This window comes from Pollachius pollachius (genome assembly GCF_949987615.1).
Source record: "Pollachius pollachius genome assembly, chromosome: 14".
Lineage (NCBI taxonomy): Eukaryota > Metazoa > Chordata > Actinopteri > Gadiformes > Gadidae > Pollachius > Pollachius pollachius.
Genome location: NC_136947.1, coordinates 8127218 through 8146940, shown reverse-complemented (window position 1 = coordinate 8146940; position 19723 = coordinate 8127218). Strand labels below are relative to the sequence as shown.

At 49.4% G+C, this 19723-nt stretch overlaps 1 protein-coding gene across 1 annotated transcript in view; it reads left to right on the top strand.

Moving 5' to 3' along the window:
• Positions 1 to 7844: 7844 nt before the first annotated feature.
• Positions 7845 to 19723, top strand: part of wnt9a (wingless-type MMTV integration site family, member 9A) — a gene marked incomplete at both ends in the record, with an annotated part of 20740 nt that continues 8861 nt past the window's right edge. The window contains one exon of the mRNA XM_079751569.1: positions 7845 to 8047. Within this exon, the coding sequence (XP_079607695.1) occupies positions 7845 to 8047 (203 nt within the window). The remainder of the gene's footprint in view (positions 8048 to 19723) is intronic.

Sequence of the window (19723 nt, the reverse complement as noted above, 5' to 3'; positions counted from 1 at the left end):
TCGCCCATTTTCATTAGTTAGAAGTAGGCCTATTAACTGACTTCAATTTGACTGGCAACTTTTGGTTAGTCCTAGTGGTTTTAGCTGGCATTAGAACCGCATGGGGGTCTGAAGGGGGTCGGATGGCGGGAGTCCCTACAGCTAGAAGCCCTGTGTTCACCTTAACGAGAAGCGAGAGAGGAAAGTTGGTGACCCGTACACAATATCTTTATCGTGTTGGACCTTTGCTTGTTCCACAAAATAAATTATTGGACTTGTCCTCTGTCTCGTCCGTCTTATCTATATGAATCTATATTAACAGAGGGATTCATTTATACCAACCACGGTGTCCTCATTAAAATAATTATGTCATTCAGTGAAGAGCCGTCGCTCCAACGTCCGGCCCGGAGCAGGGTGGGTTATGTCTTCACCTCTCAGTCTGTCGTTCAGACTCCCCCTTTCATTTGAAATGATGCAATTATCTCCAATTATTATATACCTTATGATAATATTAAAACTTTAGCAAAATATAAGTTTCATGGCTTTTGAGCTTATATTTGTGTATTAAAAAAGCATTTTTCTTATAGAAATGGTCACGTGTAGGCCCATATGTACATGTGAGATGTTGCCGCTAGATGGCGTCATTGGGTAGTGAAATGCTGTGATCATTGATTTAGCCCATTGATTTATAAACGATAAATAATCAATGGACGAATTTATAATAAAAAATAATAACAACAAAAATAATGATAATAATAAAAAAAAGATTATATAATCAACATATATTTGTGAGACATTGTGTTTTCAAAATGTTTAATATCATCTTATGCTACTATTGTTAAAATAACAATTCCAGACACACATAGAGAGATGTATCGGCTAGACCAAAGAGAATTCAATGGTTCGCCACGCATCCTATGTGTGTGATTTAAAAGATCTCAGGAGTTGGACATGACATCCATCAGGATGCAACCACACCCAACCCAAAACCATGAGAGCTGACACCTGGAAACATCTCACAACCTCCCCTATATCTCACTCTGGGCCCTGGAACCCTAGCCTCACACCGGGGTCGTCCTCACACATGAGAACGCTGGTATCTTCCGAGCGGGACTTATCTACAGGATGGGCATTACCCTAGGCGTTGACATCCCTCTCTCGCCCTCTCGCCCTCTCTCTCCCTGCCTCAGTGGCAGCACAGGGCTGTGAAGAAACAGGGTAGACTTTCTGATAAGGTGAATCTGTGAGAAAGACTTCCAGTCGACTCTCTTGGCCGCCGGTGAGGCAACTGTGTACAGTCGTTGATTTTGCTACGACTGCACACACATGCATATGTGTGTAACAGGTGTGTACCCATGTGTGGTACGTATGTGTGTGTACAGTGGACACACATGTGTGTACACCCACATGTGTGTGCCGTTGGTTGTGTTTATGCCTGATACACAGGAATAAACTGGACGGGCAGATCATGGCTCAGTAGGTAGAGCGGGTTGGCTGGTAGCCTGAAAGGTTGCTAGTTTGATCACCGGATCTCCTCCTAGTTGTCGCGGTCCGGTCTCCCTGAGCAAGACCTCTGGTTTGAAAAGCGCGATATAAATGCAGTCCGTACACCATTTACACATATTAACCGGCGCGTTTAGTTTGTGCTGGTCAAATGTGGACCTATCTGCCTGAGGTTGCTAGTTCGATCCCCGGCTCCTCCTAGCTGTCCCTGAGTGTCCAGGTGTTCCTGAGCAAAGCCCCTAAACCCTAACTGCTCCAAACGAGCTGGCTGTCGTCCTGCATGGTCGACTTCGCCGTGTGTGTGTGAATGTGTTAATGAATGGTTTTGTAAGTTGATTTGGATAAAAGCGTAAAAGCAAAATCCCCCAAATGTAAACCTTTGTAGGGATGGAGCACCGTTTAAACACATCGCCCCCGCCTTCAAGAGCTAACCCAGAAGGGGGCTGGGAGCAGGAGACTGTATCCTGTATCCGCAGCCTGCTGTCCTGGGCCCCGGGGTCACGCGGTCCACTGCTCTTCCTTTAACGCCCGTTCAGGGGGCCCGCGGTATCAGCGCTGAGGTCACAGAGTCGGGCCTTCGGAGGGAGGCAACAGCAACACCCTAATCAGCGGTGACAATGAGACTCTCACGGCCGGGAAACGCCCCTGTCTGTCATCTCAGGCCCGTGTTCTGTTGGAGGGGAGGGGAGGGGGGGGGAGGGGAGGGGAGAGGAAGGGGAGAGAAGAAGAAGGGCCTCTTCGATTACTTACCCGGTCCTCTCTGTCCTTGTTTCGTGAAATGTCTTCGGTGTGCCTTGGTTTTTTCTAAACAAGCACGGGGTCAGTGTAGGTCGTAATCAAGCGTGCGGGGCGGGGTGGCTCTGTGGCCACAGCTGCTCGGCTGGACTCTGTCTTGTTTCGTTAACGCTCGGTGAAGCACTCCATAGCGTTCTCTCAACCCCCCCAACACACACCACCTGTGCTGTACATCTACCGTGTCCGACTCTCTCTCTCTCTCTCTCTCTCTCTCTCTCTCTCTCTCTCTCTCGCTTTCTCTCTCTCTCTCTCGCTCTCTCCATCCCTCTCTCTCCCTCTCTCTCTCTCGCTCTCTCCCTCCCTCCCTCTCTCTCCCTCTCTCTTTCTCTCTCTCTCTCTCTCTCTCTCTCCCTCTCTCCTTCTCTCCCTCTCTCCCTCCCTCTCTCTCTCTCTCCCTCTCTCTCTCCCTCTCTCCCCCCCTCTCTCTCTCCCTCTCTCTCTCTCCGCGGTGGAACTACGTACCTAGTTTCCTGGCACAGACTTGTTCACACCGCAGCGCTCAAGGCGAGGGCTGTGTTGTATTTATGTGTGATTGTTGTTTATTGTTGTTAGTGTGAGGTCATTCTGCAAGGTGTTTCCCAGGTACCCTGGGCATTGGAGGAACCAGAGCACACGGCCGTGGCTTTAAGATGTTGAAGGGACGTAAAATGTATTTTTTCAGTTAATTTGAAAGATATGTAATGATTTCTTTTAAGTGAGATAAATTCTTTTCGCTAGCCCCTCAACGATGCATAATATGCGCTTTTAACAACACTGACACACCTTAAAGTATTACTTTAACAAACAAATATACATTTGAACACAACAACGTCAGTCATAAACGACTGCACCGCTGCGCTTGAAAGCAGTTTAAATCTCCGATAATGTGCTCGTTGTCCCACGCGATGTTAACGGGGTCGGGCCGAAGCAACAGCAGACGGCGTATCACTTCAGCAGACTTTAAGGAACAGGACAAGCCGCTACACGAGTGCCTAAGAATGGCTCAAGAGTGTCATAACATTTCACTTAAAAATGTGTAATGGACTACAGGTGACATGCCGCAAATGAAGCGCAGGGATTAGATCCCTCTGAGGTGTTTATTGACGTTGGAGTGCTGCTTATCTAAACGGTAGCCGCTCGCCAGCACAAGACGAGCTCACTTGATAGCGTAGGAGGAGAGGAGTCCTGTGTAAACCACTGATCTGCCGGGGGAGAGGGATCTAGAAGTTTAGGCCTCGGGGGTGGAGAGCTGGCATTTTACATTTCAGGGGATTTAGCAGACGCTGTTATCCAAAGCGACTTACAACCATTCATTCACCCATTCCCACACCGACAGCAGAGACAACCACGCAGGTTGACAGCGTGGTCGTCGGCGAACAGTCAGGAGAGGCGTCTTGCTCAGGAACACCTGGACACTCAGCTAGGAGGAGCCGGGGATCAAACTAGCAACCTTCCGGTTACCAGTCAACCCGCTCTACCTCCTGAGCTACTGTCACCTTCCTAGAGCTATGTGTGCACGTTCATCCACGTGCACGCTCCCTCGCCTGCTCTCCCTTTGACTAGGGTGAAAGATGGGTGTTTGATGATGATGAAGATGGGATGAAGACCTTGATGCTGATGATGGAGACTACGATCATGATCAAGATTACGACGATGATAACAATGTAACTATGTAGACCATGACGAGGACGATGATGATGATAATGATGATGATGATGATGATGATGATGATGAACGCTATGAAGATGAGGTGGATGAGGACGAAGAGGCTTACATCAGAGCGCCGTTGGTTGCATGTGCTTTCCACTTCAACCCAGCGCTCTACTGTACTTTGAACCGCCGCCGCTCTTCCACGAGGAACTTTTAACCCAACACACCCAAGAGAAATAAATCAAAAACGAAAGCAAAATCCAAACAGTTTCAACATTTCCCTCCTCTGTTCTCAGGCCGCTCCTGGGAGGACCCGGTCCCGTCCTGAATCACGATCCGGAGAGATGCTCGCGGGACACCCGACGCCTGAAACAGCAGCGCGGCGCAGACGCAGCGTCAGCCTCCAAAACCTCAGCCACAAATTACGTCTGGTGCATGGGAAAGATCAAGTGGCCCCGGACCGACGCTGGGCTGGTGGTGAGAGCGGAGAGGGCCGGCGGTAGACGGGCTGGGATTGGACGGATGCGATTTACATTCCTCTCTGGGGATGTGATACCGAGACAAGGTCACACCAAGGCTAGTGCTAGCGAGACACGCAGATGACCAAGGCTAGGGGAGTAGGTGCTTTTCGTATTTCTCTCTTTCTTTCTCGTCTGCGTTTATTCGGAAAGATCTTGGATGGAGTTAAAACGATTGTGGATAGAAGCTAGACACTCTGGATGCATGACAAGTTGCGTGCTAACAAACACGTTTTTTTGTAGCTTTTGTACGCTAATTATCTTGCTATCAGATGTACCTGTCTGGACCCATTGAATGGCAGAAAAAAAAAGTGGTCCTTGCGTCTCGGAGTTTGACTGCGTTTGGCATCGGATGTTTGCCTCTGCTGAAGGAAATATCTGGAACTCCATCAATGTCCCGGAGCACATTCCATCGCGTTTCAATAGTCTGTGCACAGAAGTGCTCCAACCTCAATACTCAAAGGAACCCTCATTGTAATTGCAGATAAATGTTACACTACAGGCTAACACTGCTAATCTGGTCTGAGTATTCTGGTCACACAAGGAGTTGGAACAAAATTACGTTGTTTTTTTTAACCAAATGGGTATAGTGCACGTACAATTCTTTTTCAAGGGATGACTTTCTCAGGATATCGGTCGGAATATCTGTTTCATCGCCATCATTAAAGTTAACAGTCCTTCAAAGCGAAACCACAAAAAAAAGGACAAATGCCCATTTTCTTCTTCATCTCCTTTTCAAGAGGAGGAGAAGAGAAAAACAGAGACTAGCCTGGAAGGTCTGAGCTACCATATCCCCGATTAGGAAGCCAAGACTCTTGACAGCAGAAGAAAGATTAGTGTCCATTACCAAACATAAAAAACCCTCAGATACCACCTACACATATATGATAGACATGAAAGAAACCTTTATATGAACCTGTCAAAAACCAAGAACAACATCCCAAAACACGCTTTTTTTTGGAATGGAACAATGGTTCCCTCCACGTTTGCCTGTGTCTGAGAAAAGTTGGCGAGTGTTTTAAGTAGGGTGTGGGAATCCCTTATCCCGCTCCGGGGCTGTGCGGGACCAGTGGGGCACTGCTGGGGATTAGCGTCCATTCTTGTCATGTACTGACAAACCCTCCAGCTGATCTCCTTAAAACCAGGTGTGATTAAGAAGCGGGGCCCTTACTGGGGGGCCCCTTGTCCACTATGGGGGTGAGGCCCACTGCGCTTGAGAAGAGATCGATCTTACAGCAGCAGAGGGAGAAAGTGCATTCTTTGGCTTTGCTGTAGGTATTTGAACTTGTAGTATGCAAATCAGGGAAATTCAAACAAAATGATGCGTGTGTTATTGTCGTGTCTTAAATTGCATCTCAGAACGATGCCAGATTTGTCTCTATTTGAAGTGTTTGCTCAGTTGCGTTGCGCAAGAAAACCCAACAGTCAACAGTCAACACAGTCAACAGCTTATAATCGGCGGTTCAATATCCTGACGCAATGAAGCCGCCACCTCAACTGTCAGCATGACTCGCACTCAACGCTGGCTTGTGACCCAACGGCTATGCTAAGGAAATGCGTAATCTCTGCGAGAGAGGTCACGGGCTCAAAACTTAAATGTGCAACGCGCCTCGTTAATTATCGAACTCACCCCTCCGACACTGGGATGGCAGACGGACGATACACTGGCCTGTTTAACCAGCCTATAAGACAAACAACTAACTCCATGGGGCCTGGCTGTTGATGGCGCTGATCTGCACTGAATAGGACCTGATATTTCTCAACACCGCTAATGAATAGAGTCCAGCTCAAAAGGCCCTGGCAGCAGAGAGAGAGAGCTCTCTGGGTGAAACTAAGAGAAGCTGGATCTCTCCCAAGTTCAGATACCTCTTTCTTTGTGTGCCAAAGAGCAAGGTGTGTGCGTGTGTGTGTAAGTGTGTGCACACACAAAAGTTGCTAAAAGTTTAATAATAGTTTACATTATTAAAGTCGGATTCTCCCTCCAAGAGAGATCTCTGCCATCTAATAGCCAAGTGGAACCCACTTGCTAGATAGGACGTTACCGAAGAAAGAACAGCACAAATGGGGAGGCTACATCATAGAAACACTATTCAGTCAACATACTATGGCCGCTCAAACTACTATGAAGTGTGTGTGTTAATTTGTTGACTTATTCGCTTTGTTTTATGATCTATATTCTGATGATATAGGATAACAACACGCATCACATAATGACATTATTTGTGGATTAGCTGATGAGAGAATGTTTTTTTGTGGTAAACATTCCTGTTTCTCGTCCCCACTCCCTCTGCTCTTTGTCAACTCCATTTCTTTTTTAATTATGTATTTAACGGATTTGTCTCTAAGCATACAAGCATGTATTAGTATGACTGTAGATGACATCATCAATCCCATAGGGGTTCAATCAAGGTACTCCATGAGACGCAACCTGACAGCAATCACATCATTTAAAAGATTATACAAAAATGACAATGTTGATACTTGTAGGACTACACAGTCCTTCACTGTGTTGCTGACATTTCAATGGCCACAGTATACATAAATGATCAAAGTAAACGCAATCAAAGTAATCATTGATGTAAAATAAGGCCCAGCCTTATTTTGGACACTTCAGCCACTTGTGTCGAAAGTGTTATTCTAAATACCTGCGTGGATGATTCATCTAATTGACCAGTTGATTTATGCTTTCATGATGACATTGTGCTCAGTGATTAAAGGTCTTGGGAAACGGAGAGCTCTTGGGAAACAGCCTGCAGATATGCCTGCTGACAAATTTCCTTGTCTCATTGTGAACTGCATGTGAACCCCCCGTCCGTGCGTGTGTTGCTCGGTGAACTGATCAGTGTTTCGAATGAAGGCAAGACTAGACTGATATTTAACTTCAGAGGCCAATCGTTAACCCAAATATTCTGGCCACATTCTGGGAACACAAAAAAGCGACTGGATGCTAAAACCTTTGTTGTTACATCATATAAATTTTTTTGTACAGGATGCAAAGCAAAGGCATACAGTATGATAAATATTGAAAGGCATAACATCTTGCTTTTGTGTTGCTGTTGCAACGTAAGCCAGTTATGCCAATCATAAATTCGAGTAGCTGCCATTGGGAATGAACGCAGCGTAAATGGACGATGACTGATAACAGAATCAGTCAAGGCATATCCCGATCTCTTTTTCCTTCTCTCTCTCTCTTGCGCGCTCTCTTTCTCTCTAACTCTCTCTCTCCGCAGTCTGTCTCACTCTCTCCCTCTCCCCCTCTCTTTCCCTCTCCCCCTCTCTCTCTCCCTCTCTCTCTTCTCCCCCTCTCTCTCTATCTCCCTCTCCCCCTCTCTCCCCCCTCTCTCTCCCTCCCCCCTCTCTCTCCCTCTCTCTCCCTCCCTCTCGCTCTGTCCCTCTCCTTCTCCCACTTGCTCTCCGCGGATGGGAGGAGCGCAGCGCTCCACTCTGTATAAGAGGTACCGAGTGTTCAACAAGGGATCTTACACAGCTACTGAGGAGAAACGCAATGATCTGCCCCAGAGCCGCAGCAAAATGCTGGATGGACACCTACTCCTGGGATGGTTATCGTTCACAGTTATAGTGTATCTTCTCCACTTGCCTGGACCCACGACAGCATACTTCGGGTAAGGATGGCACCATTCACATGATCGCAAAAAGGGGATAGCCTACTCTCATCGCAATCAGAATAATACCACCAAACGTTGCTGTTGGAGTATATCTCGTAAAGTTTTGCTTTTGATGGGAATAACTGTGTTTTCACCTTACCTTGGTAGATTGTGATAAAGTGTTTATCGGTGATGCAGTCTGAGCGTAATTGTGATTGAAGTCGTGTCCACCGTGCGTAAAGTGCCTGCGCTGGCTCGCAGCAGGGGGTAACAGGTTGCAGGTTGCTTTGCAATAACCTTGGCGAACGAGTTTTGATTTGACGGTTTCTAAACAGCAAACCGCCAGCGGCAATTCTTAATCAGCGCTACTTGTGCAGTCTATAACAGGCATCCACACATGGAATCAGTTCATTGAACGTTAGAGAGTGGATCTTATGAACTGCTATGGAGTCCACTATATTGGATTCAGCCCTGAGAGTGTAAATGCTTGTGGACAGTTTTGGCAGGGTTCCATTAATGGCCAAAGAAAAGTTGACTTGACTACTTTAGAGACAGGTGGGGCCAAAGCCCACCCTAACTGGCAACGCTTGAATGGCAGGTAGTGGTCTCGGGATTATTTGGATGAAACATTTGTAATATCAGATTCTCAGGCGGCTCAGAAAACAGACACGGAGTAAAAAGGTGAGTTTAGGCTTGGGTCTCAACAGCTGGAAACAATAAAGCGATCCGACTGACTGGTGGCCGAAACGTCTGCTCAGCTTGCACTGAAAAATCCCCTCATCCAGCACAAACATCAAAGAAAAACCTGGCCTGGGATTTAAAAACTCCCACCAAGTTTAAAACAGTTTAAGCATGTGTTAAGGAAATTATCTAGAAGCGTTTTCTAATTCATACATTGCCATATCGGCAATGTTTAAGCATTCTGAATGTGAGTGCGCAAAGTAATGCATTCCCTCACAACGAGGAATATTTGCGTAAAACCACCGCATCAAGGCTGGAGACACGTCCGTCTGTCACTCTGGATCAATCTGACAGACGTCTACAAGTGTAGGGCCAGATTATTAAGGCCCCGAAGTCTTCTCCGAGGAAGACAGCCTGTCAGGGGGGGGAGGCGAGCAGGCGTGATTCAGCTGGAATCACCCTTTCTCTCTCCTCCCAGAATACAGTATCCAGTTCTAGTGAAAACAAACAACAATGATCATCTGGTTCTTCCTCAGGCGCTGATACTCCATCGTGCTACAACAACACTTTAGCACGGATCCCGTCTCTGGGACCGTGTAGCGTTTCCAATCGTTGAAACCGTGCAGTTGACTATAATTACAACTCAAGCGTCCCCCGTAAAATCACACTCTTTTGGCTTTGTTAACCGGCAGCCCTTGGGAACAGAGCCGTGGGTGGGACGTGATCAACATGCCCCCCCCCCCCCCAAGTGTCTTTGTGTGTTCATGGATGTTATGCGTTCACTCTGTGGCTTCTTGGAGCCTGTATACTGTAACGTGATGAGAGCCTTGGAGGCATTCCAGCAGAGTCAAACTGCTAATGGCAGGTATTAGAGTTGTACATGTTCCAAGAGTGTTGGGTGATAAGGGCTGTTGTTACTTTTGGCATCTTTGCTGAGCAGTAGTAAACCCCCCTCGATGCACACACACACACACACACACACACACACACACACACACACACACACACACACACACACACACACACACACACACACACACACACACACACACACTCCTCCAGGAACTGAATATTATGAAGCAATAAACTGTGATTCTGAGACCTTTCAAGGCTGCTAAATTAGGCTTTTGTCTCTAAGGGAGATTTATGGGTCCTGTTGTTTTATTAAAGGTACATAGGAGTCCTCTTGAAGAGAATTGACCGAGACACAGTGCCAAAGAGCCAAATATAGCCATTGCAGATAAACAACTTCTATCAGATGATCCAGTCCTGGCTGGACCAAACAGAGACGAGGAAATGCTGTCCGAATGTATCAGCTGGGGTTAATGTTCTGCCTTTGGGTGTTTTAATGAAGTTTCGTCATTAATGTATTGAGAGTGGGCTAGGCCAGCACAGAGCACTGGCTGGAGCTTTGACATTGCACATACTTGCTATGATTCCTCAACAAAAAAAATCGGTGTTTCTGCCCAATTTCAATGCAACGTCATCAACTATAAAACTCACACGAGTATCAAATGCCCTCTCTTTCTCTCTCCTTCTTGCTCTCGCACTTACCTTCTCCCTTTTTTCTCTCGCTCTGGCATTCCCTCGTCTCGTCCAAGCTGAGCGTAATCCTCCACCAGTGTCACCCTTGGCACCCAGTATGCATTAAGGCTGACGTGCCAAATCGGCACTGGGACAGACTAGAATACGGACACGGCATATGTCTCAGTAATATGCATTCGCCCACTCGCTTCGCACTTCACTACAATTCCCTAGGCCAATCCATATTCTATCTTTGGCGTCTGTTGTGCAGAGACCCATATGGTGTAACAATAGCGCAGATATCTTATTCTATGGGCTATAACAGGCCAGTGGTGTGGGGGTTTGGGGGGGTGCGGGGAGGATATGAACAAGTGTCAATGAACGATTTAGCCCTGCAGCTGAAGAACATGAGCCACGCTCCCAAAGACCTTGCCCAGGTGACACAGATACAGGCAAAGGAAATGTTACAGCCCCCCCTGTGGCCAACTTCCCAGGAATCAGACACCACTGACACGACCGGGAGGACAACGTAGCCAATTGGCGTGCCCACGCCATCACGGCAGACCCGATAAACCGGCGTGTCCTGGGGGCCTCCCGAGCTCCTCTGATTCGCTCCAGAGTAGACGGTCGATGTTGCAGACCCAATTTCCAAGAGTGCGGTGGGGAGCATAAGTGTAACGTAAACAACCTTCCCTGTTGCCCGTAGCCGGCAGCGCCGAGGGCGGGGCCGCGGGATTCCTGGCGTAGTCACGCGCCCGCTTAAACTGTGATTCCTTTGCCACAAGAATGCGAACCCTCGGTTTCCCCCCCCCCCCCTCTCCGTTTTTATGCTGTTGTGGCAGGTGCTGGTCCTCGCTGAATCCATTATCATTAATGAGTCCCAATCAGGGGCTGTATCGGGTTTTCACTGCCCTGCATTTTGAGGGGTTGCAGTGTGCCTCGAGTTCATGGATGTTTTCCTTCCGGGGGAACCTGTCAAAAGAGAAGGACGGCGAGGATTGGTTGGATCCGTTGTCCGCCACCCTTTCCCCGACTCCCCGCCCCTCGTCCGAGGGAGGACGCAGAGGCGTTCTTAGGAATGCAGAGTTTTGGTGGATGGCACATGTCACTTTGTGGTCTTGTAAAGCTTGTGCTGTGTGCCAGCGCTCACCCCAAGCCCTGAGTTTGTTTTTGGTTCATTTCATGTGCGACACATACAGGAAGGCTGCCCGCAGCCCTTCAGCAGAGCTTTACCCGGCACTAGCTGCAGCAGAGGCAGCAGCTCATTAGCTGGATAAAAGGGCGCACAGTGGTCTGCTATCATGCTTTGTACAGGGTACTTGATTATTGCGACATCCATGAGCACTCTATCATTACTTTCTTCTTTCGGGCTCCTTGACGTGAGGGCCTTTCATTCGGAATGTAAACCCCATTAGACAAGGCAACAGGCCAAAAACAACACAACACAAAACGGGATGTGTGTAAATTGACTTTGGGTAGAGCAAATGTTCCCTTTGATAAAGGGAAAGATATGCAATCATATCCTATTGAAGTACTTCCTGGTGTTAATAACCCCATAGGTGCTATACGGCTCGATTTTTCTTTTGTCTTCTGTCTGAACTTGTGTGCTCACGAGGACAACACAGACGCAACATCGCCACGGCGATAGTGGCCCCCTGTAAACATTCCCTTTGGGCCTTCAGCTCCTCCTCCTCCTCCCCCTTCCCGTTTTGACTTCTCCTCCTCCTACTCCTCCTCTTCCTCCTCCTTCTCCTCTTCCTCCTCCTCCTCCTACTCCTCCTCGTCCTGCTCCTCCTCCTCCTCCTCCTCCTCCTTCTCTTCCTCCAACTCCTCCTTCCCTTCCCGTTTTGTCATCTCCTTCTCCTCCTGCGGCTCATGTGCCCTCGGCCGCCCATCGCCGTGGTTTCACCCAGCGTTGCCGGGGGTGATTACGACTCATTAGGAGCAGCTGAGTTAACGCGGACTCCATGCCACCACCCCACAGCAGACGGCGGCGGCGGCGGCGGCGGCGGCGGTGGTGGCAGGCGTCTCATTACCGGGGCCTTAAGGACTGATTAGCCCCAACGTGCCTCAGGCCTGGAGCACCACCCGAGAGGTGGAGAGAGAGAGGAGAGAGAGTGGGGGAGAGCGAGACCCAGGGAGAGAAAGAGAGAGAGAGAGAGTGGGGAGAGAGAGAGAGAGAGAGAGTGGGGAGAGAGAGAGGCTGAGTGAGAGAGAGAGAGTGGGGGAGAGCGAGACCGAGAGAGCGAGAGAGCAGCAGAAAGAAAGAGAGGGATTTCCCAACTTTCATAGGATATCCTGTGGCTGCAGCCACGCCTCAAAGGGTATCGCTTTACGGTGAGCCCAGTAGATAGGATTCTCCCAGCGCCGGCAGGCCGATGCCTCGGTCCGGCTAGATCCTGTAAGGCCCGGAGGCTTAAGACAACAGGTCGCACGTCCCGTGGACTGCTTTGTTTTTGTTCTAGGTCCCTGGTTTAATATTCCAGGATTTGAAGCTGAGCCCCTCAGGGTTTAGGACAAGGCCCCAGTACCCCCGTCCCTCCGCCCTCGTTGGGGGCCGTGTTGTTGTCTCTATAGGAAGAGCGAGGGGAGGGGGGAGTAGGCTGTTCCTCCAGGCTCCACAGGGGGGCGCAGTCACTTCTGGGAGGGGGAGACCCCCGCTACTCCATCAGCACTTTTGGAGACCCCCTTAGTGTTACCTTAGGAGAGTGGGAAGTGTGGTGGGAAAACACAGCATCTGAAGGGGGCCCACGTCATCGGAACGCAGTTTATTTTTAATGTGTTTAAAGTAAACATCTCGCTCTTTTTTAGGTTTGAGAGTTGAAATTATTTCAAAAATAAATGAGGCAGCGTTTGATTCACACTGTGGATTTGATTTGATCCTTTTTTCGTTCACAGGTTTTGAGAGTGGAAGCTTTACCTCTTGTGCACCGAATACTGAATATATTCTTTCGTTAAAAACCGCATTTCTGGCCGCAGTGAGCACTGCGGCACAAATCCATTTTTTTATAGGGTTTATGATCCGGGGAACGTTTTGGGTACACAGCTTTGTTATGAAGGTGCTAGCGGTGTCTGTTGTGGGCTACTCCGGGCTCATACTGTATAATGATACGGTTGCACTGTATATTTTGAAGATTATAGGTTTCACTTAGGGCCTTTTAAAGTGTTCAGCTCCGGCCTCATTCATATTCAGAGGAACTGACGATGCTGGTATCACCAGAGTGGCGAGGCTGGAGACCGCAGACCGAGCCTGTATTGGACTTTAAGGAGCAGGTCCGGGTCGGTTCCGCTGGTGGTGAGACCTCGCACTACAGGGTAATCGGCTGGGGAGGAAACCCTCTCTTTCGAGAGAGAGAGGGGCGGTGGCGGCCGCCCATAACGACCTTTGCAGATGGGGAGGTGGATACATCGGGAGTCCTAATGTGAACAACAGGAAGGTCCATAAAGACTTATGATGGTCTTAGTCTCGCGGTCGGGGGGGGGGGGGCGATTGATCACGTGACGCTTGTTAGCGGGATATATACAATGTCCTGTGTTTTTCCATCGCAGGCCGCAGGGGCTAGGTTTCCTGGCCCTGGAAGAACCGAAGACATATGACTCTTGGCAGTCGCCCTGAACCCCACCTGGCACAGACAAAAATGAATTGAATGCTCTTCCTGTGCACACGGCATAAGTTAGCGTGAGCTATTATGAGCCGGGTGGTCGCGATAGATTTGGTCTGTTGGAACCACTTCTCTGTGAATTGATTACCCTCCCCTGACAACAAATAAATTACCCAGAACGCCCGTAACAAATCGGCCGAGGTGATTGATTGCTGCAGGGAATGATCTTGACGAGTCATTCTTGCTTGTGTTTCCACAAAGGGTCCCAGATATGGGTTTTTGAACCCTCTATCTCGAGGGGATCTTGGGTAAACACACAAGTCCTATAGAGGCGCTGACCTCACATGCACTCCCAGTGGCTCTCCCGTCTGTGTTTGCCAACTGGGTGTTATTACACAGACTACAGTTGGCCCCCCCACAGGACGAATTCATCAGCGGAGCCTCTCTGCATTAGTGATATAATAGCCGCAGGTTTGTGACTGTCGTGTAAATCGGTCTGAGCACACACACAAACAGGCATTAACGCACACACTAACACACACACACACACACACACACACACACACACACACACACACACACACACAAAGACGCACACACACACACACACGCACACACACACACGCTGACATACGACAGGACGGATGCTAAATGTTTGCAGTTGCCCCCGCAGAGTCAGCTCCTCTGGTGTGATTGTGTGTATAATCATCCATCGGAGTCGCCATCGGCCCCCTGACAGGCCGGCCTCGCTTTGAAGAGGAAGTCAATGATTCTCTAGAAGCTCCGTGGCTTCTAGAGTCACCCACAGAGTTACCTATAAAGGAACCCGGCTCACTGGAGCGGAAAATTTTAACGCAGAACAAAAGACCTCTTTCCGGCGTCAACGGTAGCACCCAAGCCGCCGCTGAGCGCAGAAAGTAGACCCTGTTGACTGTAGTGGCCGTTAATTAGTGATAACTCTTGCGTTGCGGCCAAAGGCAGCTACTGTGGTGGGACTCAGGCTTGACTCTGTACGCCTGGTTTATCTAGAGAGTAACCGCAGAGGGCCAGCGCAGAATCAATGAACAAATCTCGGTATTAAGAAACTGTAATCTGCACACACCCCCACCAAATACTTAGAGTGGAGATTACCAGGAATGTAGCTACAATAATTCAACTTTGCGTCTCTCTCTCTCTCTCTCTCTCTGGGTCTCTCTCTCTCTTTCTCTCTCTCTCTGGGTCGCTCTCTTTGGGTCTTTCTCTCGCTCTCTCTCTGGGTCTCTCTCTGGCTCTCTCTATCTCTCTCTCTCTCCCCTTCTCTCTCTCTCTCTCTCTCTCCCCCCTTCTCTCTCTCTATCTCTCTCTCTCTCTCTCTCTCTCTCTCTCTCTCTCGCTCCCCCCACCCTCTCTCTCTCTCTCTCTCTCGCTCCCCCCACCCTCTCTCTCTCTCTCTCTGGGTCTCTTGGTCTCTCGCCCCTGGTCAGATTCTCGTGTCAGCGTGTGCGGCGGATCGGTGTGAGCGCCTCAGCGTCGGCCCATGCGTGCGCCGGTGCTCGGGGCGCTCTGTGCCATGCCGTGGGCTAGAACAGCGGAGTCATGCGGACGGTCCCGGGCGCCCAGTCTGTGCCAGTCACACAGTGACTGCAGACTGAGCCCCTGACCCGAGGAGCTGTGAGTTTCTCACATAGCAGTTAAACCTCTTACCGAACCCCATGCCTCCCCCCAGGGAAAACCCAGGGAAACGCGCTCCTGCTGCTGCTGCTGACGACCGCCGCCACCACCACCGCTGATGCTGAGGCTACTTTAACTAAATTAGCAACTGTAGCTTCATTTGCAGATGTATATTCATCAGTGACTGTAGCTTCATTAGTGACTGTAGCTTCTGTAGCTATTGTAGCCCAAGCTAGCGACTTTAGCTTCTGTAGTGACTGTAGGTTCTGTAGTGACTGTAGCTTCTGTAGTAACTATCGCCGGAGCTAGCGAATTTAGCAAATTTAGCTTCTGTAGCGACTGTAGTTTCTGTGCAACTGTAGCTTCTGTAGCAACTGTAGCTTCTGTAGCGTCTGTAGTTTCTGTGCAACTGTAGCTTCTTTAGCAACTGTAGCGACTGTTGCTTCTTTATCTTCTGTAGCGACTAGCAACTGTTGCTTCTGTAGCATCCGCAGTGACTGCAGTTTCTTAGCGACTATAGCCTCTTTAGCTCCTGTAGGGAATGTAGCCGAAGATAGTGACTGTAGTTTCTTTAGCGACTGTAGCTTCTGTAGCTTCTGTAGCGACTGTAGCTTCTGTAGCGGCTGTAGCTTTTTTTGTGACTGTAGCTCCTGTAGCTTCTTTAGCGACTGTAGCTTCATTAGCAACTGCTGCTACCGCTGCCAATCCAATGAATTAAATACTGGGGGCGGGGTTTCAGAAATGAAAAGGCTAAGAAAAGTTTGAATGAATTTCACGGAGATTTAGCCAGTTCAACCTTTCTTATTTCGCACCATACAGTAAATATGCTACTACAAGCCTGTATTCAGATTTAATCTACGACATGCCGTTCATTTTGCCTACAATAAACCTGTATGAATTTATGAATTTCCTGATGTTTTTTACTGCCAACAAAACGACGACCTACTAATGACGTTTGCATGCAGACCGCCCACTGGAAAGAAAGAAAGAAAATATAAATAGTGCCCGCTGGAGTCGGCTGGCTGTGAAAGACATGACCCTCGGGGGGACAACATATGACATAACGGCTGGTCACATCCTGGTGAGCTCAGCTGTTTCAGATAGGGGACTTCCCCTCTTACAGGGTGAATAGCAGCACTTGTACCCTTTCACCCCCCCCCTCTCCCCCTCTCCCCCTCTCCTCCCCCCCCTCCCCCCACACACCCCCCTGTCCCGCCAGTGTGCCTTGCCTCATTACTCGGGTAATAACAATATTAACACGGTCTGGGAGAGAACGGCCGGGACATGCGGCCGTGTCGCTGTGCTTCGTCTGTCACCGCTCCCTCCCCCGTCGGTCAGCACTGGTCCCATCACTCCTGGGCCCGTGTCTAATCTTAGCCCCCTCGCCTACGGTGACGTAGCCCCCGCCAGCCCTGACACCCCGCCCTGCCATGACGTAGTACTGTATATCCCTGATTCACGATCACTGGTGAAGAGAGCGCTACGAGTGGGTGGATTTGTCGACCGAGATGTTTGTTTGGACGGCGTCCGGAGACTTGGAGGTGCACGTTTGTTTGGACGGCGTCCGGAGTGATGAAGATGCACGTTTGTTTGAATGGCGTCCGGTGTGATGGAGATATATCCCTGGTGTTGGAGACTCATTGCCCCGCGTCAGTCAATTGAGTCCTGGGGAAGGTAGTCAAAGACAGGAAAGAAGATTCCTTACCATTCCTTCCTTTCCTAACAGGAGCATAGTAATCCCAAATGGTGTAACCTGTGTGCATCAGACTACATATTTATATTTAGGGGATTTTGTTGACACTTGCATCCAAAGCGTCTTACAACCCTACATTCAAGCACCGATGGCGGAGTGAGCCACGCAAGGCGCAGCCAGCTTGTCGGGAGGAGTCATGGTGAGGCTCCATGCTCAGGGATACCGCGACACTCTGGGGATTGAACTAGCAACCTCCCGGTTTACCAGCCAAGCCGCTCTACCTCCTGAGCTACTGTCACCCACAGAATACCTAGTGCTGGAGAGTGGCTCTACACACCAGTTTGAGACTCCCACGTTGGTGGGAATCAAATGGAGCGGAAGTCAAAGTGAGGAGAAGTACAGGGCAGGAGGCCGGGAGAGGCAGGAGGGTTGGGGAGGAAACTCAGTGATAAGGTTCTGGCCAGTTGCAGACCAATGTTTTTGGTCTGCATGCACACACACAAAGAACACACACACACACACATAAAACATCCATGCACCCTCAGAACACAGATACACACACGTACACGCACAGCACATACAGAACTCAGATGTACACACACACACACACACATAGACATACACTCCCAGCACACAAACACACACACACACACACACACACACACACACACACACACACACACACACACACATAGACATACACCCAGTACACACATGCAGAACACATACATACACTCCCAGAACACACACTTGCAGAACACACACATGCACACGCAGAACACAGACACAGGAACAGACACAGACACACACATACATACACACATACATACGTACAGTACATCCATACATTCAGATGCAGAATACAGTCATACACACACAGACACAAACACTTGGCTTGATCGCCTTATTTCACTTGCCTTATTTTCACTTCAAATTGTCCGATAAGTTAATGATTAACGCACACGTTACCACATTTGGACTATTTGTAGAATGAGTCTTGAGACTTGACATCTGGGAGTGGCAAGTTCAGAGCAACAGTATGTTTCCCATCATCTACCCAGCGACCACAGCTACAGCGAGCAGCCCCCCGGACCCCCTAGGGTCACGTTTAGGGGTCCATGCACAGCCAGACGGGTGATGAGGAGGAGGAGGAGGAGGATGATGATGATGATGATGATGATCATCATCATCATCATCATCATCATCATCATGGTGGTGTTGGTTGGGGTCTGGTAACAATACAGATTACCTCGGGGGGACGGGGAACGGGACGGGGTAAGTAGGGGGATGGGTAGGGGCTAGGTAGGAGAGGTGCAATGAGCCGTCCTACATAAACTTAAAGGCGCCCGGCGCGTTGGAAAAACGGCTACGAGGAGAGCGTCACGGCCAATGGGAGGCGCTGACAGACACCGAGAAAGGACTAAACAAACTCTGGGTACAAGACGGCCCAGTGTGGGTCGCGGGCGAGATTAGCTGCTTCCAAGTCCGTCCATTCTTGTGTCTGTATGTATGTCTGTGTGTGTGTGTGTGTGTGTGTTTGTGTGTGTGTGTGTGTGTGTGCGTGTGTGTGTGTGTGTGTGTGTGTGTACTGCTGCGTGTGGTTGTGTGTGTCTGAGGGTTGGGGTGTATACATCTATGTGTGTCTGTGTGTGTGTGTGTGTTTGTGTGTCTGTGTGTGTGTGTGTTTGAGTGTGTGTGTGTCTCTGTGGGGGTGTATACACCTATGAGTTTGTGTGTGTGTATGTGTCCGTGTGTGTGTGTGTGGGGGGGGGGGGGGTATATACGAGCGTCTATGTGTAACTGTGTGTGTGTGTGTGTTTGTGTGTGTTTGAGTGTGTGTGTGTCTCTGTGGGGGTGTATACACCTATGAGTTCGTGTGTGTGTATGTGTCCGTGTGTGTGTGTGTGGGGGGGTGTATACGAGCGTCTGTGTGTGTGTGTGTGTGAGCGTGGGTGTAGGTACATGCATGTGTGTGTGGAAAAAAGCAAAGCTGAGCAAACATCAGCGAGAATCCCCGCCTGGCGTAGCATAATACATTATTGCGCGGCAACGGCGTCGGTGGGTGTTATATTCCAGTGTGTACTGTACGTTGCTGTGACAACAGCTTAAACATAAACAGCCACGCGAAACAGACCGTGACGTAAAAACATCGGGTAAAACTTCTTTTTTTTACACAACTCCACCATGCTACATCACATAGGGGTCCCACACCCCCCCCCCCACCCTGTCTTCGGACCCTCCAAACCCACCCCCGCCCAGCCCACCCCTCTCTCTCTGAGCTTCACCTACGTCTCCACACACTTCTCCCCACACACACGGACGCGCTTGGTCGCACTCCGTCGAGGTGTCGAGACGCACGGTCGGTTTTCTCCGTCGATGTCGTAAACGATGTTGTCGTTTGGGTCCAACATGGCCGCCGAGGGGGGGGAGAGGCGAGTCAAACCCTAATGACTCTCTGACCAGAGAGAGTTAGGGTTGAGATCCGTCAGGGCCCATATGTGGCCTTCCACCAAGATTTTCCTCTCTCTCTCCTTAACCCTGGCT